The sequence below is a fragment of the Trichosurus vulpecula genome, chromosome 5 (assembly GCF_011100635.1).
Source record: "Trichosurus vulpecula isolate mTriVul1 chromosome 5, mTriVul1.pri, whole genome shotgun sequence".
Lineage (NCBI taxonomy): Eukaryota > Metazoa > Chordata > Mammalia > Diprotodontia > Phalangeridae > Trichosurus > Trichosurus vulpecula.
In genome coordinates this window covers 202,196,527-202,214,974 of record NC_050577.1, presented here as the reverse complement: position 1 = coordinate 202,214,974, position 18,448 = coordinate 202,196,527, and the positions used below count along the sequence as shown (strand labels likewise).

General features: G+C 41.5%; 2 protein-coding genes across 7 annotated transcripts in view; both read right to left on the bottom strand.

Annotated features, from left to right (window-relative positions):
* The window catches only part of DDX11 (DEAD/H-box helicase 11), a 36,563-nt gene extending 34,907 nt beyond the window's left edge, over nt 1-1,656 (bottom strand). For 3 of the 5 annotated variants that reach the window (XM_036759315.1, XM_036759318.1, XM_036759316.1), the window contains exon 1: nt 1,577-1,656. In XM_036759315.1, coding sequence (XP_036615210.1) covers nt 1,577-1,653 — 77 coding nt within the window. In that variant the 5' untranslated portion in view covers nt 1,654-1,656. The other 2 variants (XM_036759319.1, XM_036759317.1) reach the window with 2 other exon arrangements.
* A 593-nt stretch (nt 1,657-2,249) lies between these two features.
* Nucleotides 2,250-18,448, bottom strand: part of LOC118849751 (maestro heat-like repeat-containing protein family member 7) — a 42,092-nt gene continuing 25,893 nt past the window's right edge. For both annotated transcript variants that reach the window (XM_036758715.1, XM_036758716.1), the window contains exons 14-18: nt 13,585-13,743; nt 13,127-13,249; nt 12,166-12,271; nt 11,574-11,639; nt 2,250-2,969 (exon numbers count right to left, since the gene is read on the bottom strand). In XM_036758715.1, the coding sequence (XP_036614610.1) occupies nt 2,572-2,969; nt 11,574-11,639; nt 12,166-12,271; nt 13,127-13,249; nt 13,585-13,743 (852 nt within the window). In that variant the 3' untranslated portion in view covers nt 2,250-2,571. The remainder of the gene's footprint in view (nt 2,970-11,573; nt 11,640-12,165; nt 12,272-13,126; nt 13,250-13,584; nt 13,744-18,448) is intronic.

Genomic DNA, 18,448 nt, shown 5'->3' with positions numbered 1-18,448 from the left:
GAGTACTTTTAGGTGGAATTGGAGGGGCTTGTTCTTGGCCCTGTACTGTTTAGTGTTTTTAATCAATGCCTTAGTTGGAGCCATAAATGATATCCTTGTCAAATCTCAAGATGACACAAAGTACTGCTAAACAAGCTGAAGGACAGTGTCAAGGTCTTTTTAGGCTCCGGCAGAAGCCTAGAGTTTTGTGTTAAATCTACTAAGATGAAATTTAATAAGTATAAGTGTAAAGATCTACCCTTCAATTTTAAAAATCACCTCAAGAACAAAAGATGGGGGGAGGGGGCATGAGTGGGCGATACTTCCTATAAAATAGATAACAATCCAATAAAATAAGCATTGATTTAAGCACCTATGTGTCGGACCCTTTGCAAAGACAAAACCCTTGTTCTCAAGGGTCTTACCTCCTACCAGGAGGGTACAACATGTCCACAAATGAGCAATTTAAAGACGTATACCAAATACGGTATTGGGGGCAATCGAAGACCAGCAACCGGGGGTATTAGGAAAGGCTTCCCCCAGTTTACGCGTTGACGGACACCGGGGGAAAGGAGCAGTCTGCAGTGACAGAGACGACAGCTGGGACATCAGGAGGAAGCAGCAAATAAGCCAATGAGACCTCATAGACCGCGTGAGGCATTAAATTCGGCTTAGAAAGAGCGAGGCTGTGAAGGGTTTTAAATGCCAAAGAGGAGAGTTTGCATTTTAGCCTGGGGTCCACAGGGAATCGCGCGTCTTTACGGCTATCAATTTGGCAGCGCGTGGATCGGACCAGGGAGACAAGAGAGGCAGGATTAGTAACTGCCATTAATACGCCGCTTTGACTCGAAAAAACCGTGCCAGGGAAGGATCTCCGTTTTTAAACAAATTAAGGAATGGAGCCCGAAGCTGAGATAAGTCGAGTCACAGGCTCTGGGTTCAGTCACACTGCCATTGAGTATATGAGGCTCAATTAGAATGCATATTTCCCAAACTCCATTGGGCTCACTCTCAGAAAAAAGAGGGTCCCCCAAAACCTGGCTACTTATTTAGTGTTTTTAAGGGATCCTCACAACAGCCCACACTCGGTGTTATTCTACCAATTTTCAGGGAAGGAAACCGAGGCGCAATGAGTGACTCGCCCGAGGTCACGTGGCTGGTAAAGTAAGTGGAGTCTCTCCTGACTCCAGGTCCAGCACCAGCCACTACGGTACCTATGACCTTAGGCAAGTCAATCCCCGAGGCCTTGGAGCCTCAATTTTTCCATCGGTGGGACGACAGCACAATTCTAGAAGTCCCGTTAAAGTTAATCCCAGCAAACTGCGATACTCCGAAACTCAAAAGCCAAACCCCTCTACGCAGGCGCACTCCTCCGCCCCCATCCGGGTCTTCTGCCCGGCCCCCTCATCCGGTGTTCCGTCCGCCCCGCCCTTCTTGTCCCCGCCCACTTCCGCCAGCGTGGGTGAAGGGCTCGGCTTTCTACTTAGTTCCGCTCCACACCACGCTCTTTTTCTAACCCGAACCTTTCCTTTGTCCGGCACTCGCTTGGCCTTCTCCCTTTCCGCTGAAGCCGGGGCCTGGCATCAGCAAAACTTACCTCGTTTTGAAACGGCCGCTTCCCGCGGATAGCGTTGGCCTCAGGCAGGACGTAACCACGCCCCCCCAACCGCGCATGCCCGAACGCCTCCACTACGGAGCTAATCCCCGACCGCGAAAGGAGAGCCGGCTGAAGAGCGGGTACATCGCCCCCACCCTCGAGTGTTCCTGGGGATTTGCGCCTGCGCATACTGCTGCTGCTGATTCGGCCCTCAGAAGTCCTTATAAACATGCGAATGCTGTATGCGGGATTCTGATCTCACAATCATAATACGCACATGCTTCTGATCTCACAGTTACTTGCAGACACACACACACACTCTCTCTCTCTCTCTCTCGGGTTTTTTGTTTGTTTTCTGTTTTTTTAAATTTTTTCATCCAGGCAATCAGTCATTTATTCACTATTCATCTTTATTTGTTTCTTTGCTTAATTTGGCAATGAAGAGTTGCAGAACTCTTACCGAATTAAGGGGAGAATGGGTAGTAAGTTGGGGAAAGGAGGTCATGAGTCCAGCTACTCTTTGGACAAGTGTAGCAGTGAAAGGAAGATAAGAGAGAGGTGTCCATGTTTCAAGAAAAGTGAAAAGACAATTGAGGGGGCAAAGTCTCCCTCTTCTTGAGACGTAAAACTTTACATTGTCCCTGTTTGGGGAGTTGCATGGAAGTCTTCTTCCCCCTAGCCCCGAATAAAAACTATTGGACGAATACCACCTTGTCTTAAAATAAGGAAAGGAGTTTTATTGATAAAAGTTATGCAGGAAACCAGAAGCTCTGAAATAAAGGATAGAAAAGACAGCAGTACTATCCTTTTGGGTTTCTTCCTAACCCTGGGGCGTGGGGGAATTAGGGAGAAGAAGGAAAGGAAGAGGGTGCTGGGTATGAGTAATTCATTCTTTGTAGAAAACCAGGAAAAGATATCTGTGTAACAAACCTCCACCTGCGGAGCAAACAGCTGGGCAAAAGGTCAGTCCCAAACTCCAAAAAAGGGATGGAGGGTCAGGAGATTTTGAGCTCTTTCTGGACCTGGTACACAGACTTATCCAAATCTTGTGTGTTCAAGAGATATTTTTGGGGAAGTATTCTTCTGGGAAACTTTTGAACACATCTTGGGCAATCCTCTTGCCTCGTGCTATCTTCAGAACTCCGAAAAATGGACAATATTTGCCAGTGGAAAAACTTAGACCAGTTTGGTATGCCCTTTTTGCTTTCATCCTTGGATTTTATGCTCTTAAAGAGCCGCTTCTTGGTACCAAAACCAGGGACTCTAAAATTTTGCTTCAGGTGTAGCCCAGAACAGATAGAACTCTTCACATAAGCTGTTTCCATTTTCTTGATTGTGATGGAGACCAAACCCTGTATAGAATCCACAGGGTCATCCTTTAGATCTTGAAGGGCTGAAATCAGAAGAAAGTAGTGGTTGGGGGAAGAGGAATGCTTAGACCTTTGTTCTCCTAAGAATTATCTTCCCTAACCCTACCAGTACTTACTGTTCTTATATCATTATTCCATAACATTTAAATGTAAAGCCTCTGAGGAAAGGTTGCAAGAAACAAGAACTAGATGAAAAGAATCTCATGAGGACTTAACAGTGGTCTTAAATCCATGTCAAAGCCTATGTAGCCATGTTCTTCATCTACATGTAAACACAAAGGGGAAATAGCCTTAACAGAATTTGTTGTCTCTTCTCACAAAATCCTCTCTCTTACAAATTTCCCTATGGAGTGTCCAGGTTACCACAACCCTCCCAGTCACCCAGACTCCCAAACTTGTTATCATCTTCAACTCCTCATTCATCCCACAAACCCAATCCATTGCCAAATCTTGTCATTTCTACCTTCACAACATCTCTCAATTATATCTACTTTTCTCTACTCACACAGCCACCAAATTCAGGCCCTCAGCAGCTCTCATCTGGACTAATACAATAGCCTTTTAACTTCTTGCCCTAAATTTTAACCCACTCCAATACACCTTCACTTATCTACTAAAGTGATTTTTCTAAAGCCTATGTCTGAACATGTCACACTCTCTGAATTCAAACTCCAGTGGCTCCAAATATAAAGTGCCCTGTTTGCCATTTTAAAGCTCTTCATAACCTGACCCCTTCTTACTTTTCCAGGTTTCTTACATTTATGGCCTTTCATACATTCTGCAATCCACACAAATGACACCAAACTCTCATCTTTGTGATATTACACTAGTTATCCCCCAGGCCTGCCCTGTCTGGATCACTGCCTAGTCATGAAGGAGGGGCTTGCATGGCGCAATGAAACTGTGAGCTATGCCATGCAAGGTTACCCAAGAAAGACAGGTCACAGTGGAGTGTTCTGAAAAAATGTGATCCACTAGAGAAGGAAATGGCAAACCACTCCAGTATCTTTGCCAAGAAAAACCCCTGGACAATACTAAAATGATAAAAGAGATAACATCAGAAACTGAGCCCTTCAGATCAGAAGGTGGGGAAGAATGAAGGAAGAAAGAAGAACAAGCAGCTCCAGTACTAATGAAGCAGTTAGGCCAAAGCCAAAAGGAAGCTCAGCTGTGGATGTATCTGTGGTGATAAAAGGAACGTCCAGTGCTATAAAGATCAATATTGCATTAGGAACCTAGAACATAGGATCTGTGAACCAAGGTCAAACAGGAGATGGAAAGATTAAACATCAACATCATGGTGTCGGTGAACTTAAAGAGACAGGAATGGGTGAATCCCTTAGAAGAAATATAGTAGCCATATAGTCAATGGTTGCTCGTTGTCCTTCATTTTTGAAGATGATCAAAATGACGTCACTATGCTAGAGTCAAGTTCCAGTGTGTCCGACTATGGCTGATCATTGTTAATAAAGGGTTGAGAAAAGCAGTACTGGGGTGCAATCTCAAAAATGACTGAATGATATCTGTTCAAACCAGGGCAAACCATTAGATATCACAGTAATACAAGTCTATGCTCTAACCACTGATGCTGAAGAGGCCAGAGCGGATCAATTCTATGAAGATCTATAACATCTTCTAGATATAATACCAAAAAAAAAAGATGTCACATTGATCATTGGAGATTGGAATGCTAAAGTGGGAAATAAAAAGATAATTGGAATAACAAGCAAGTTTGGCCTTGGAGTACAAAATGAAGCAGGGCAGAAACTAATAGAGTTGTCAAGATAACTCGCTGGTCATAGCAAACACTCTTTTTCAACAGCCCAAAAGGCAACTCTACACATGGATGTCACCAGATGGTCAATATAGAAATCAGATTGATTATATGCTTTGCTGCCAAAGATGGAGATGCTCTGTACAGTCAGTTAAAACAAGGCCTGGAGCTGATCGTGGCTCAGATCACGAGCTTCTTTTTGCAAAATTCAGGCTTCAATTGAAAAAAGTAGGGAAGACCATCAGACCATATAGAAATAAACTAAATAGCATCCTTTATGAATATGAAGTAGTTTTAAGGGATCAAATCTGCTAGAGTATCTGAAGAACCATGGATATTAGGATATTAGGATAGGATCACAATATTGTGCAAGAGGCAGTAACAAAAAACATTCTAAAGAAAAAGAAGAGCAAAAAAGCAAAAAGCCTGTCTAATGAGGCTTTACAAATAGCTGAGGAAAGAAGAGGAGGAAAGTAAAAGGGAAAGAAGAAAGGGAAAGATATGCCCAACTAAGTACAGAATTCCAGAGAATACCAAGAAGAGATAAGAAAGTTTTCTTAAATGAGCAATGCAAAGAAATAGAAGAAAACCATAGAATGGGAAAGACCAGAGATCTCGTCAAGAAAATTAGAGATATCAAGGGAACACTTCATGCAAAAATTGGCATGATAAAAGACAAAAATAGTAGCGACTTAACAGAAGCAGAAGAAATTAAGAAGAGGGGGCAAGAATACACAAAAGAAATATACAAGATAGATCTTAACATCACCAAATAACCACGATGGTGTGGTTACTGATCTGGAGCCATACCTCCTGGAGAATGAAGTTAAACGGGCCTTAGGAAGCCCTGATAACAATAAGGCTAGTGGAGGTGATGAAATTCCAGCTGAGCTATTTAAAATCCTAAAATATGATGCTCTTAAGTGCTGCATTCAATATGCCAGCAAATTTGGAAAACTCAACACTGGCTACTGGATTAGAAAAGATCAGTTTACATCCAGATCCTAAAGAAAGGCAATACCAAAGAATGCTCAAAATACTGAACAATCTCACTCAGTTCGCATGCCAGCAAAGGTAATGCTTAAGATTCTTCGAACTAGGCTTCAGCAATATGTGAAACAAGAATTACCCAAAGAGCAGGCTGGTTTTTGAAGAGGCAGAAGAACTAGAGACCAAATTGTCAACATTTGCTGGATTATGGAGAAAGCAAGGGAATGCCAGAAAAACATCTGCTTCTGCTTCATTGACTATACTAAAGCCTCTCACTGTGTGGATAACAACAATGTGGCAAGTCCTCAAAGAGATGGGAGCACTGGTTCATCTTATTTATCTCCTGATGAACCTGTATGGGTCAAGAAACAACAGTTAGAACTGAATATATAACAATCGATTGCGTTAAGATTGGAAAATGAGTATGATGGGACAATATATATTGTCACCTTATTTATTTAACATATGCAGAGTACATCATGCAAAATGCCATGCTGGAGGAATCAAAAGCCAGAATTAAGGTTGCCAGGAGAAATATCAACAATCTCAGATATGCAGATAATACCACTCTGATGGCAGAAACTAAAGAGGAATTAAGAAGCCTCTTGATGAGGGTGAAAGAGGAAAGTGTAAAAGTTAGCTTGAAGCTTAACATTAAAAAAAAAACAATCAAAACATTTGAAACTAGTCACATCATTTCCTGGCAAATAGAGGGAGAAGAAATGGAAGCAGTGTCAGATTTTATATTCTTGGGCTCAAAGATCACCACAGATGGTGACTGCAGCCATAAAACTAAAAGATGCTTGCTCCTTGGAAGGAAAGCTATGGCAAATCTGGACAGCATACTAAAAAGCAGAGAGATTGTCTTGTTGACAAAGGTCCATATAGTCGAAGCTTTGGTTTTTCCAGTAGCAATGTATGACTGTGAGAATTGGATTATAAGAAAATCTGAGGTCTGCAGAATTGACACTTTTGAACTGTAGTGCTAGAGAAGATTTTTGAGAGTCCCTTGGACAGCAAGGACATCAAATCAGTTAATACTTTAGTAAATTAATTCAGGCTATTCACTAGAAGGTCAAATAGTGAAACTGAAGCTTAAATACTTTAGCCACATAAAAAGATGGGACTGTCTGGAAAAGACCCTGGGTGTCGGCAAAGATTGAAGGCAAAAGGAAAAAGATGGCAGGGGATGAGATGGACAGATAGTGTCATGGAAACAACAAACATAAACTTGGACAGACTTTGGAGGATAGAAGGGCCTGGTGTGCTATAGACCACTGGGTCATGAAAAGTTGAACACAACCCAACAAAAACAACAATAACATCTCCCATATCTGGAATGCTTTCTGTCCTCACCTCTGCCTCTTAGTTCTCCTGGCTTCCTTCAAGTCTCGTCTAAAATCTACCTTTTGCAGCAGCTCCCCCACAGCAGCTGCTAGTGGCATTCCCCTCTGCAATTACCTTTCATTCACTCTCTATATATCTTGTATATGCCTTGTTATTTATAGGTTATCTTGAGAGCAAGAACTGTTTTTGCCTTTCTTTGTATAGCCAACACTTAGTACAGTTCCTGGTACAAATTAAATGCTTATTGATTGACTGACTAGCTTCATTGGGAAGAATTAGATTAGAAATGCAGAATTTCCTAACTACAAGGTTTGTTAGATATTGCTAGAGAGAGCAGAATCTCTTTCTTTGAGAAGGATCATAGCTTTTGAGGGCTGGAAAAGACCTTAGAGAATATCTAATGCAACGCCTTCATTTTATAGATGAAGAAACCAAGGCCCAGAAAGGCTAAGTCACCTCTTAAGTTAACTAGCCAATAGATATCAGCAACCACAATCCTCTAACTCCAAAGTCTCCTTTAAGTCCAATGAGAAAGTCAAAATGAATTCCCAAAGACCTTATTACCTGAGAATCCAGAGGGCTTTCCACTACTTTGGGTCATCTCCTCCTCCTAGATACCCTGGTTATTATGACACTGCTCTCTCTCTATCTCTTTTACCTGTCTGATAACTCCTTCTCTATCTCCTTTACTGTTTCATCTTTTTTCTCTCATCTCCTAAAGTATGAATGTCTCCAGGGCTTTTTGCTAGACCTTCTGCTCTTCCTTTTACACTTTCCTGCACGGTGATTTCATCTGCTTCTATAAATTCAGTTGACACGAATGATATCCAAATTTACATATATAGGCCTGATCTCTTCCCTGAATTCTAGGCCCACAGTTCCCAACTTCCCACTGGACCTTTCTACCTGAACATCCTGGTGAAACTTCCAATTCCAATTCAAATTGTTCCCCCTGAAGCTTGCTTATCTTCAGTGTCCCTATTTTTTTGATGGTACCTCTATCCTCTCAGCCATCCAAGTTGGAAACCTAATTAATCTTCCCATTTTCCCTTTGTGTTATCTCTTCTTCCAATCCAACCAGTCCTATAAATTTTTTATGTCATAACATTTCTTGCATCCTTCCCTTTCTTTCCATCGGTGCACCCATTAATCTAGTTCAGATCCTAATAATCTGTCACCTTGAGTATTATAATAGCTTCTTAACCTATCTCCCCACCTCCAGTCTCCATTACTTGACCCCCACTGCCTCCTCAATCTACCATTCTTTAAATAGCTGCCTGCCAAAACAACCTTCTAAAGGCACAATTCTGAACATGTTATTTCTCTTCTCAAACTTTCAATGGTCCCCTATTGCCTCTAGGCTATAATGACAAATAAATAACTTAGCCTGTCATTTCAATTCCTTTGCAATCAAGCACATACCTACCTTTACAATGATCATTATGTGCTCATCACTAGGTAGACACTTAAGGGAAAAAGTTTAAAAAGTGAAAAGTAACATTTCTATTATACTGTTTTAAAATTTTAAAAGAGAAAAGCGATTTCTTTACAATAACTCTCTGAAGAAGACAATATACTGTTTGCAGACAAGGAAAGGGGATTAAGTGATTTGCTCACGGTCACCCAGCCAGGAAATGTGAGTATGAGAAAGTGAGCCCCAATCTCCTCACTCCAATTCCAGCACTGTTTCCCCACACCCCATTTTCATGGTTTGGTCCTTGTCCTTGAGTCATTTATGGTTTTCAGCAGAAGATGAGATAAATGCAAATGAAACAGCTAAGAACTAATATAAGGCAATGGATTATGAAGTCCCAAAATGTATAGTTTATGCAGTAAGTTCCACAGGATTTCCTAGAAGAGGGGTCAGTGTGATTTAAATCAGTTTTCCAGAGGAGGGAGAGAACACCTATGGTGGGGAGGATGGAAAAAGGTTTCCCAGAGGAGGTAGCACCAGATGGGTGCCTTAGAGGAAGATAAGGATTCCTCTGAAAGGCAGAGATGAGGAGGGAATGCATTTCAGGCACAGGATACACAGCCTGTGCAGATAGATAGGGGTAGAAACAAGCATGCCCAGTTCAGGAATCATATGGCCAGACTACATACATAGGGTTTAAAGTACAAGTTCTGTCAATTCTGACTTTACAAGACAGGTGTGAGGTTTGCCCCAGAAGAACCTGAGAAAGTTAAAGACTTGCTGTAAAGCTCCCTCTTTCTCCACTCTCTCCCTCCATTAATCAATCAAGCACTAAGCATTTATTAAGGGCCTACTGTGTGCTAGGCATTGTACTAAGCCTAAGTGCTGGGGATACAAAAAGAGGGGAAAGTCCTTGTCCTCAAGGAGTTTAAAATCTAACAGGAGAAACAACTTGCAAATAAACATATACAAAGCAAGCTATATACAAGATAAATAGGAAATAATTAAGAGAGAGAGAAAGCACTGGAATGAAGAAGGGTTAGGGAAGGCTTCCTGTAGAAGGTAAGATTTTAGTTGGGACTTAAAGGAAGCCAAGGAGGTCAGTAGTTAGAGCAGAGGAGGGTTGGGAGACAGCCAGAAAAAAATACCTAGAGCCAAGAGATGGAGTATCTTGTTCGTGGAACAGCCAGAAGACTAGTGTCAATGGATGGAAGAGCACTCATTGTGGAGTAAGGTGTAAAAAGACTAAAGGTAGGACGAGGCTAGGTTGTAAAGGACTTTGAACACCAAGCATCCATCATTACAGAGGCAGAAGACATGGAGGGTGCCAGAGGAATTTCTCTTCTCTAGAAGCTACAAGTTGTCATCTCTCTACAGGAACACAGTGTGGGGCTAGAGGGCTTAAGCAGTGGTGTCAAACTCAAATAGAAACAGAACTACTAAGTTGTACGTAAAGATCCCCGTAGGCTGCATATTGAATTAGTTTTAAAGTGTTTTCTGTGTTTCATTTTGTTAAATATATTGTATATATTACATATATATGTATGTGTGCATATATATGTGTGTGTATATATATGTATGTGTATGTATGTGTGTGTGTGTATATATATATATGTGTGTGTGTGTGAGTGTTTATTTATTTATTTAGTTAGTTAGTTAGTTAGTTAAATAGTTCCCAATTACATTTTAATCTTGGAACTTGAGAGTGTTGTGGGCCCGATGCAGCCCTGGTTGGTGTCTCTGACACCTCAGCTTTACAACATCTTTTGTATACACCCCTTTCATTCCTCTATCACAGCAACCACCCTGGTACAGGCACTGATCATATCATGCCTGGACTTTTGCAATAGCCTGCTGATCGGTCTTTTTGTCTAAAGTCTCTCCCCACTCCAGTTCTCTTCTCTTCTCTTCTCAGTTGTCAAAATGATCTTCTTAAAGCTCACATCTGACCATGCCTCCTCCCTATTCAATAGACTCTAGTGACTCCCTCCTACCTGGAGGATCAAATACACAAATCCTTTGTTTGGCTTTTAAAGGCCTTGGTAACCTGCCCCTCTCCTACCTTTCCAGTCTTCCTATACTCCCTCCCTTTGCTCTGTGATCCAGTAACACTGGCTTCTCTGTTGTTCCTGGCACATGACACTTCATCTCCTGACTTTGGGCATTTCTACTGGATGTCCCCCCATGCCCTGAACTCTCTCTCCCCTCATCTCTATCTCCTAACTTTACTGGCTTCCTTCAGTTTTCACCTGAAGTCTACCTTCTCTAAGAAGCCTTAATCTTAGGGCCTTCTTAATCTTAGTATCTTCCCTCTGAAATTGTCTCCAATTTACCCTCTATATATCTCATTGGCATGACATCTCCTTCATTAGACTGGGAGCTCCTTCTGAACAAATGCTGTTTTTTGCCTTTCTTTGCATCCCCCATGTTTAATATAGTGCCTGGCACATAGCAGGCACTTAATAAATATGTATTGACTGACAGACTCTCTGTAGTAAGATGCAATGGGAAAAAGCCCTAACGTGGGCTTCGATTTTAGTTGCCTACTAGCTGCTAGACCTCTTTGGACAACACCTCTTTCATCTATAAAATGACAAGAGGAGACTAGGACTGAACTAGAAAATTCCTAGAATCCCTTCCCAGCTCAAGAATTATTTGATTTTCATGTAGAAAGACCTAGGAGCAAAATTCAAGTTTCTTGAGATAGTAAGACTTGAACTAACAATTTGCATCTAATTCCTATCAATTAGTCAACAGTATTTATGGAGTAGCCATGCTTTGCCAAGTCTTTTTAATACTGCTCTGGGAAGACATTTAAAGCACTTCCTTGAGTCATTTTTCTATCTCTTTCTATCCTGGACAAAAGCATGATGTAGTGATGACACAACCTGTCACTTTACCCTTGTTAGTGTCCGTTTCCTTATCTGTAAAATCAGGGTAATACAGCTTGCGCTTTGTTTCTCACAGGAGGGATGGAGAGGAAGACTTGATCAATTATAAAGTGATATAGAAATGTGAGCTGCCACTCTTACAAGCTGCGGACAATATATGTTCTACCTGGCCCTCAGGCTAATGATTCTAGATCACTTTGGCATGTCTCACCATTCAGCAACAGCTGCACATCTTCTTCGTGGATTTCGTTCACATTTAGCTTCATAACAGTTTGCCCTAAAAATAAAGCAAAAGCAAAATTGCTCCTGTACTTGTCCCACCCATCTGCCTTTTCCCTTATACCCATAAGAAAAATTCAAAACAATCAGCAAGGAAGGTGCCTGAGAGATGCTCAGAAGCCAAAATTTCAGTGGTCTAAGTAAAAGACCTTTTCTCCCCACAACTCCCTAAAGAAAAAGTATTTAGATTCAAAGGGATTCATTAACAGAAGGTTAGAGTGGGCAAGGCCCTTAAAGACCATCAAGTTCAATATTTCTTGAAAAGTGAAGACGATCTCTGAAAATCCCTTTCGACTTTGCGTCTATAATCCTACAATCCTTATTTTGCAGATGAGAAAACTGAAGCCCAAGTTTTCCTGGAAATAGGATGATTTTTGTAAATTGGGACAAACCCAGGAAAAAGGCAACCAAACCATCACACTGTTCTATATTATTCATTTTGCAGAAGGAAACAGGATAAAGGCAAAGGGGATGGAAGAGAAAAGTTCTGGAAAGTGGTATCCAAGAAAGTAAGCTGACTTTACCTATGAATGTGATTGCTGCAGCCCTAATGAAGGGCCGTGGGCTCTGCAGGAAGCTAAAGCTCTGGAACAGTAACTTTCCCACCAAATGGTTTTGACTTGTGCCAACCTGTGGAAGCAGCAAGAATCGATGCTGGCCCTGATCCACAGGGGAAGCTGCCTTTCAGAACTTACCTGTGACCACAGTCCTGTCTCCTTTTCTCCAACCAACATGAGATCCAACCAATATGGTTTTCGCATTCCTGACAACTCATACCTTTAAGCCCACATTTGCTCATACCTTGATATTGGGACTACCTTAGTAGGAAGTACATTAGAAGCTCTTGGCTCTGTCATACTTCCTCTAAATATTAAGTTCACATCCTCATGTTTTGATTATTGGCACTCCAACCCATTTACCTGTATTCATGACTCTGACATCTAAATGCTTCCCTCAACCTTGCCTCACCATATGACTTCTAGACTTTGTTTTCCCAGATTGCTAATACTTGTCTATTCTTCCAAACATTATCTAATACCTGACTTTCTGTTCTCTTGTACGCTCTTGACTTCTGGTAAATATGAGTCTCTAATCCCCAGCTTAGTGATTTCTTAGTGCCCGATTCTCTGGATACCATTCACTGGTGACCTCTGCCATACTGTTACCTATAAACTTAGAATAACACTATCTAGCCTCTATAATCAGGGTCTACAAGCTGGGGAAGCTCAGGAGCTAACACTGAGGGACCAGCTACATTACAGGCCATGAACTTCTATGAACCCAAAGTTTATGGATAATGGAGAATGGGAAGTTAAGATATGGAGGAATGGAATAATAGGACTTTGAAGAGTAGACAACTAAACAAAATAGTGCTTTTGGGGTTTTTTATCCCCTATATGCCATCTCTTTCCCTACTTCTCTTACCCTAGTATGTCTCAGAGTCCAGTACAGTAGCTATGACCTCTAAGAGACTTTTTCACTCACCAGGCATTTGCATGTTTCTTCCAGTATCTTAACATGATCAGTTATGACTGTATTTTGGAATGTTTGTTTGAGTGATGTCCAGCCAATCCCGATAGCCCATTCAGTCAAGGCCCTTCCACAGACCTGTGAGATAGAAAAAGGCTTTCCAAAGAAAAACCTCCCCGCCTCCACATAGTCCTTCATAGCTAAGGCAGTAGGCTTAGATAGAGGGTCAAAAAACTTGGAACAAAAGGGGATGATGGAGCAAAAGCTTCAAAGGACTATGTATAAAGGAATTTATAAAGGCCGTGGGCACCGAGGTAAAGCTGGATGTGTTGGGTGTAGGCCTAGAGTACAATGTCACAGACATAGGGATACAATACATATCCAAGCCAAACACCTTTGACTTTCCCACTGTCGGGGAGAGGGAAAGAAGGGTAAAGTGGCCTGTAGTCTGAAAGAGAAAAGATCAATCTCACCTTGATTACCTCCAGGTTATTATCTTGAATGCTGATCAGTAGTGGGACCAAGAAACTGTAGAGCTCCTTTCGGGTTTTAGGGCCTGGCCTGAACTTGTAGATTTGATGCAGCATGAGGCTAAGGGCAGAGGTGGCTGAAATCCGCACCTGGTCCCTCTCCTGCCATTGAGTAGCAGAATGGAAATGTCCAGGTGATGGTTCCCTATGGCCCTGCCCTGTGCAGGTACAAAACTCCCACAGCTATCCCTCAAAAATACACTGGTCCCTGTCATGTTTATATAATGCAAATACTGAACATTACCCACATATTCAATGTTTCTATGGCTAATTGTTCAGTTAATTAGAGCATAGGGCAAATGGGCTCAGTTCGTTTAGGGGCTATTAGCTACAGATTGTAACTTTAACCTTGCTCAGCCATCTAGCTGTAAGTGGCCACATACTCACAAAGGGGACAGAGTAAGTGGGAATGGATGAGTAAATGGGAAATAAATGTACTATGACTATTTGAAGTGTGTGTCTTGCTGTCTTGGTGGGTCAGTAGTATCCTCTTCATTTGATAACAAATGTCAGCATTCTGTATTTTACTCTACATAATGCCATCAATATGTTTGTCTGAGACGCTGTCTTAGACCAAGTAGGGGGAGTTAATAGATGGTCTCTAAGGAAGCTCTCTTAGCTCTTAGTCTATGAGCAATGCTGAGCATATTGAAGTTGTTTTATTAGTATTATTAGCTTAAGCTCATATTAAACATAAGCTCTGTGGTTTATAAATTCGTGTATTATTATCCCCACTTACAGAGGGGGAAATGAAAAGCGTCTTGCCAGAGTTCACACAGCTAGTGGGTGATTGAACCAGGAATGGTTTCCCTGGGCCAGCAGCGGCTCCATTAACCACTTATAGGTGAGCCCAGTGTTCTCAACCTCAAGCTGCACTTTTGTTCTAAGCTTATAACACTAATCTAATTGTACCATCGTTGTTTAAATCTTAAACTTCACAAAGATTTAGTTCTATTACATTTTCTTCTGGAAAAAAAAGGAATGAAGGGTTTCATAATATGACTTGGGAGGCTGAAAGCTGCCCAAAAGGTCTGGAGTAGGGGAAGGTCACCTATGAGTTCCTACCTAGTTAGAAAGGTTTATAAATGATGTTACTCGATAAAGAACACTATACACATTTAATAATAATAGTAATGATAATAGCCAGAGTTTATATAGTACTTTAAGGTTTGCAAAGCACTGTATATGTTATCCTCTCTGATCCACACAAGAACCCTGTGAGAGATTTTGTTTTTGTCCCCATTTTATAGATGAGAAAATTGAGGCTGGGAGAGGGTCATAAAGCATCTGAAGCAGATTTTGAACTCAGGTCTTCCTAACTCTAAGTCCAGCATTCTTATCCACTGTACCACCTAACTTAAAAAAAAAAGCCTTAATAAATGGGTTTTTTATTATCCTTTTCAGGGTCAGAGTTAATGAAAGGGAATGAACATGGGGTATATAGCCATGGCCTAAAAAATTCTGAATTGGGGATTTGGGGACTCTTCCTCGCTCTCCACCTTTTTTGTTCTTGTTCGGTCATTTTTGGTTGTATCTGACTTTTCATGATCTCTTTTGAGGATTTTCTTGGCAAAGATACTAGACTAAGTTTACCATTTCCTTCTCTAGCTGGTTTTACAGATGAGGAAACTGAGGCAAACAGGGTTAAGTGACTTGCCCACCAGGGTCATACAGCTAGTAAATGTCTGAAGCCAGATTTTAACTCAGGCCTTCCTGACTCTAGGCCTGGCACTCTATCTACTGTGCCACCTAGCTGCCCTATCCTCACCCTAAACCCCTCAAATTCCCAGAGCTAGGAAAAAATCTAGATCATCTAGTTCCACCCTCTTGACTTAAAGGTGAAAAAAAACGAAGGCCCAAAGGGGTGACATGATCCGTCCAAGGGGGTCTCTTTACTTGCAAGTATTCTTTCCTCTGTACTGATACCTCCCTCTTCCTTCCATGACAAAGGCATGCCTTTATCATAACCCCATGCTCACCCTCCACAGGGGTAGAGCTATAAAATTAAAAGGCAGAGCCATGTCACTCCAAGTTGCCCTTGCAGGAGATGTTTTCCTAGGATTAGGACTTCTATTCCCAAACTAGATTAGTTCCAGGTCAGGAAGTAGCCTCTTCTTTAGTCATCTCCTCCCTTCCCACCACCCCTAACACTCACATGCATGATGCATTGAGGGGAAAAAAACACATACTTTGGAGTCAGAGGACCTGAATGTTGAATTATGGTAGTAATTGTATATATTGTTTTCTTGGCTCTGCTTACTCTACTCTGCATCAGTTCATGTAGATCTTTCCACTCTTCTCTGTAGTCATCACGTTTGTCATTTTATTACATGCCAGAAATATTCATTAAATTCATGTACCACATTTTCTTTACTCATTCCCCGATCAATGGGCATCTACTTTATTTCTAATTAAATTTTTGATATTTACTACAACAAAGACTGCCTCTGTTACTTACTAACTCTATGACCTTGGGTAAATCACTTAATTTCTCTAATCCTGAGTTTCCTCTTCTGTAAAATGAGGCAGGGGTTGGATGACCTCTAAGATCACTTCCAACTCTAAATCTATGAAATAAGAAGCTTCAAGTGTTTGTGTATATTGTGTTTGTGGATATGTATATCAGAAAAGTTAGGGACAAGGGGAATGGGGCATACTCTACCCAGTTCTCCTAGACCTAAATTTCTCTTCTACTTACTTACCTGCTCTCTATCCTAACCTTTTCAGTCAAGCGTCCCCAGCTCTTTGCCTCCACCTTTAACCCTTTATTTGCTGAGGTCTAGAGCCTAACCTAGAAGCTCCATTCAGATGCCAGGGCCAATCTCCAGTCCTTAGTCCCCCAGTGTTCCTGACCCAACCTGGGACCTCAGACTCATATATATGTTACCCTTCCCCCACCTACCTGTACTCAAATCAGGCTGGGAATTCCCCTACAGGATAGCCTTGTGAGGTTGTGAGATGTGACTCCTGATTGGTTGAGAGCTTTCTGAGACTGAAGTATCGGGGAAAGATGGGGCAGATGGGGCAAGGCATAAATTTTGGTTGGTAGATAGGAGACTCCTGGAGCCAAAGACATGTGGGGAGGAGATGGCACCTCAAAATGTCCTTTGATTCCTAGTGCCTATACGCCCAAAGATTGAGTAGATTACTTGGGTTAACTTTCAGGTTATGTGACCAACAGGATGAAGGACTAGACATTTGCTCTAACCCTCATAATCCCTCAAACCTCTCCAAAATAGGGATTATGCAGAAGAGATCAAGCAATTTCATCTTTCTCCATAGTCTAGGACACCAAGAACCTAACCAAGATAACTATTCAGTGAACTAACAACAGAGAAAGCAATTCTCTAACTCATAACTAGTACCACCTTATCCACTTCCCGCCACATTCTAGCACATATACCTACCCTTGGACTTGCAACAGAATTCAACTCTACCACCATCACCACCAACCACCCACCCAGCCAAGGGGAACTATGGAAAGTAAAAAGACAGAAGGTTGCTCAGGCTGGAACAGCAGAACCCTGTTCTGTGCTATAACAGAACCCAGCCAGAGAACTGAGAAACAGAGGAAATGGGGGCACAACATGTAAATGACTATGTGTCACCCCACTAAACTTGAGGGAAAGAACCCAGTATCCTGTTGGAGTCAGTTCTATTCCCCTGAGAAGTCACTTAGGGAGGAAACTGAGGCCTGTGAAATATAAATTTCCCAACTGTAGTAGCAATTTAGATTTGAAGATCTTTCCCACCCATTAATAGGCCATGTGACCTGCTTACATCACAGGAAGCCTAAGTCACATATGGTGGGAGGAGCTTCCTGACAGGAAAAGGAAGTTATGTCACAGGAAATGCTGAGACAGAGAGAGACAGACAGACAGACAGAGAGCAGTTATAACTGCTAATGGCTGCTTATGGCCACCATCCTGACAGTTAGAACTGAACAGGCTGTGACTCCGCTGTACTGTGAGTTAGTGTTTGGGGAAGGCCCCAGCAGGGGGTCAGAGAGGTTTTGGGATGGTGAGACTCCATGTTGTGATATCATGTTTTAGGTTCCTTGCTGTTATAATGAAGTGGGTTAACTGGCTGTGGGGAGCGGAACATTTAGTTATGCAATAGGTTCTCTGGTGTCTGAATAAATGGTTTATTTCTTCTACCTTCTACGTGGAGAGTCTTGTATACTTTGCAACACAGAACTACACAGGCATTTTGACAATTATCATCTACATTGTTATTACTGCCTTACTGATACACCAACAAAGTAGAAGGCTGAAGTGGTTTTGACGTCCAACTTCCAGGGCAACCACCATCAAAAGGAAGAAGTCAGAAAGTAAGCAATAGGAGGGAATTTTTTTAATATTAAAATTTCTAATAATGTCAGGAAGAAAAAAACCTCAATTAAAGACCTTGAGCATAAGTAGATAAACTAATATGGAATATATTAATAATAGAAGGGAATATGACCTCCAGATAAGGTGAAGGAATTACAAAATGAAGGAAACTAAATCAACACATGATGAGACTGAGGACCCTGTGGATTCCCAAGATAGCCTAGAACCACAGCAGGATGTTTCTAAGTGGTTTAAAAGAGGAATAAGTATTGTGAAATACTCATGATATTTATGGTATACACAACAAAAATAATTGATAGAAAAAAATGAATCCTGAGTGGCAAGTCTAATCAGAGAAACAAAAGAGAAAATAACTGATTGGAAATGCAAATACACTGAAATAAAAGTCAGTCTAGATACACAAGTTCCCAAAGTTGGCAATGCTGCCCCTTGGGGGGCACTGGAATGATCCAGGA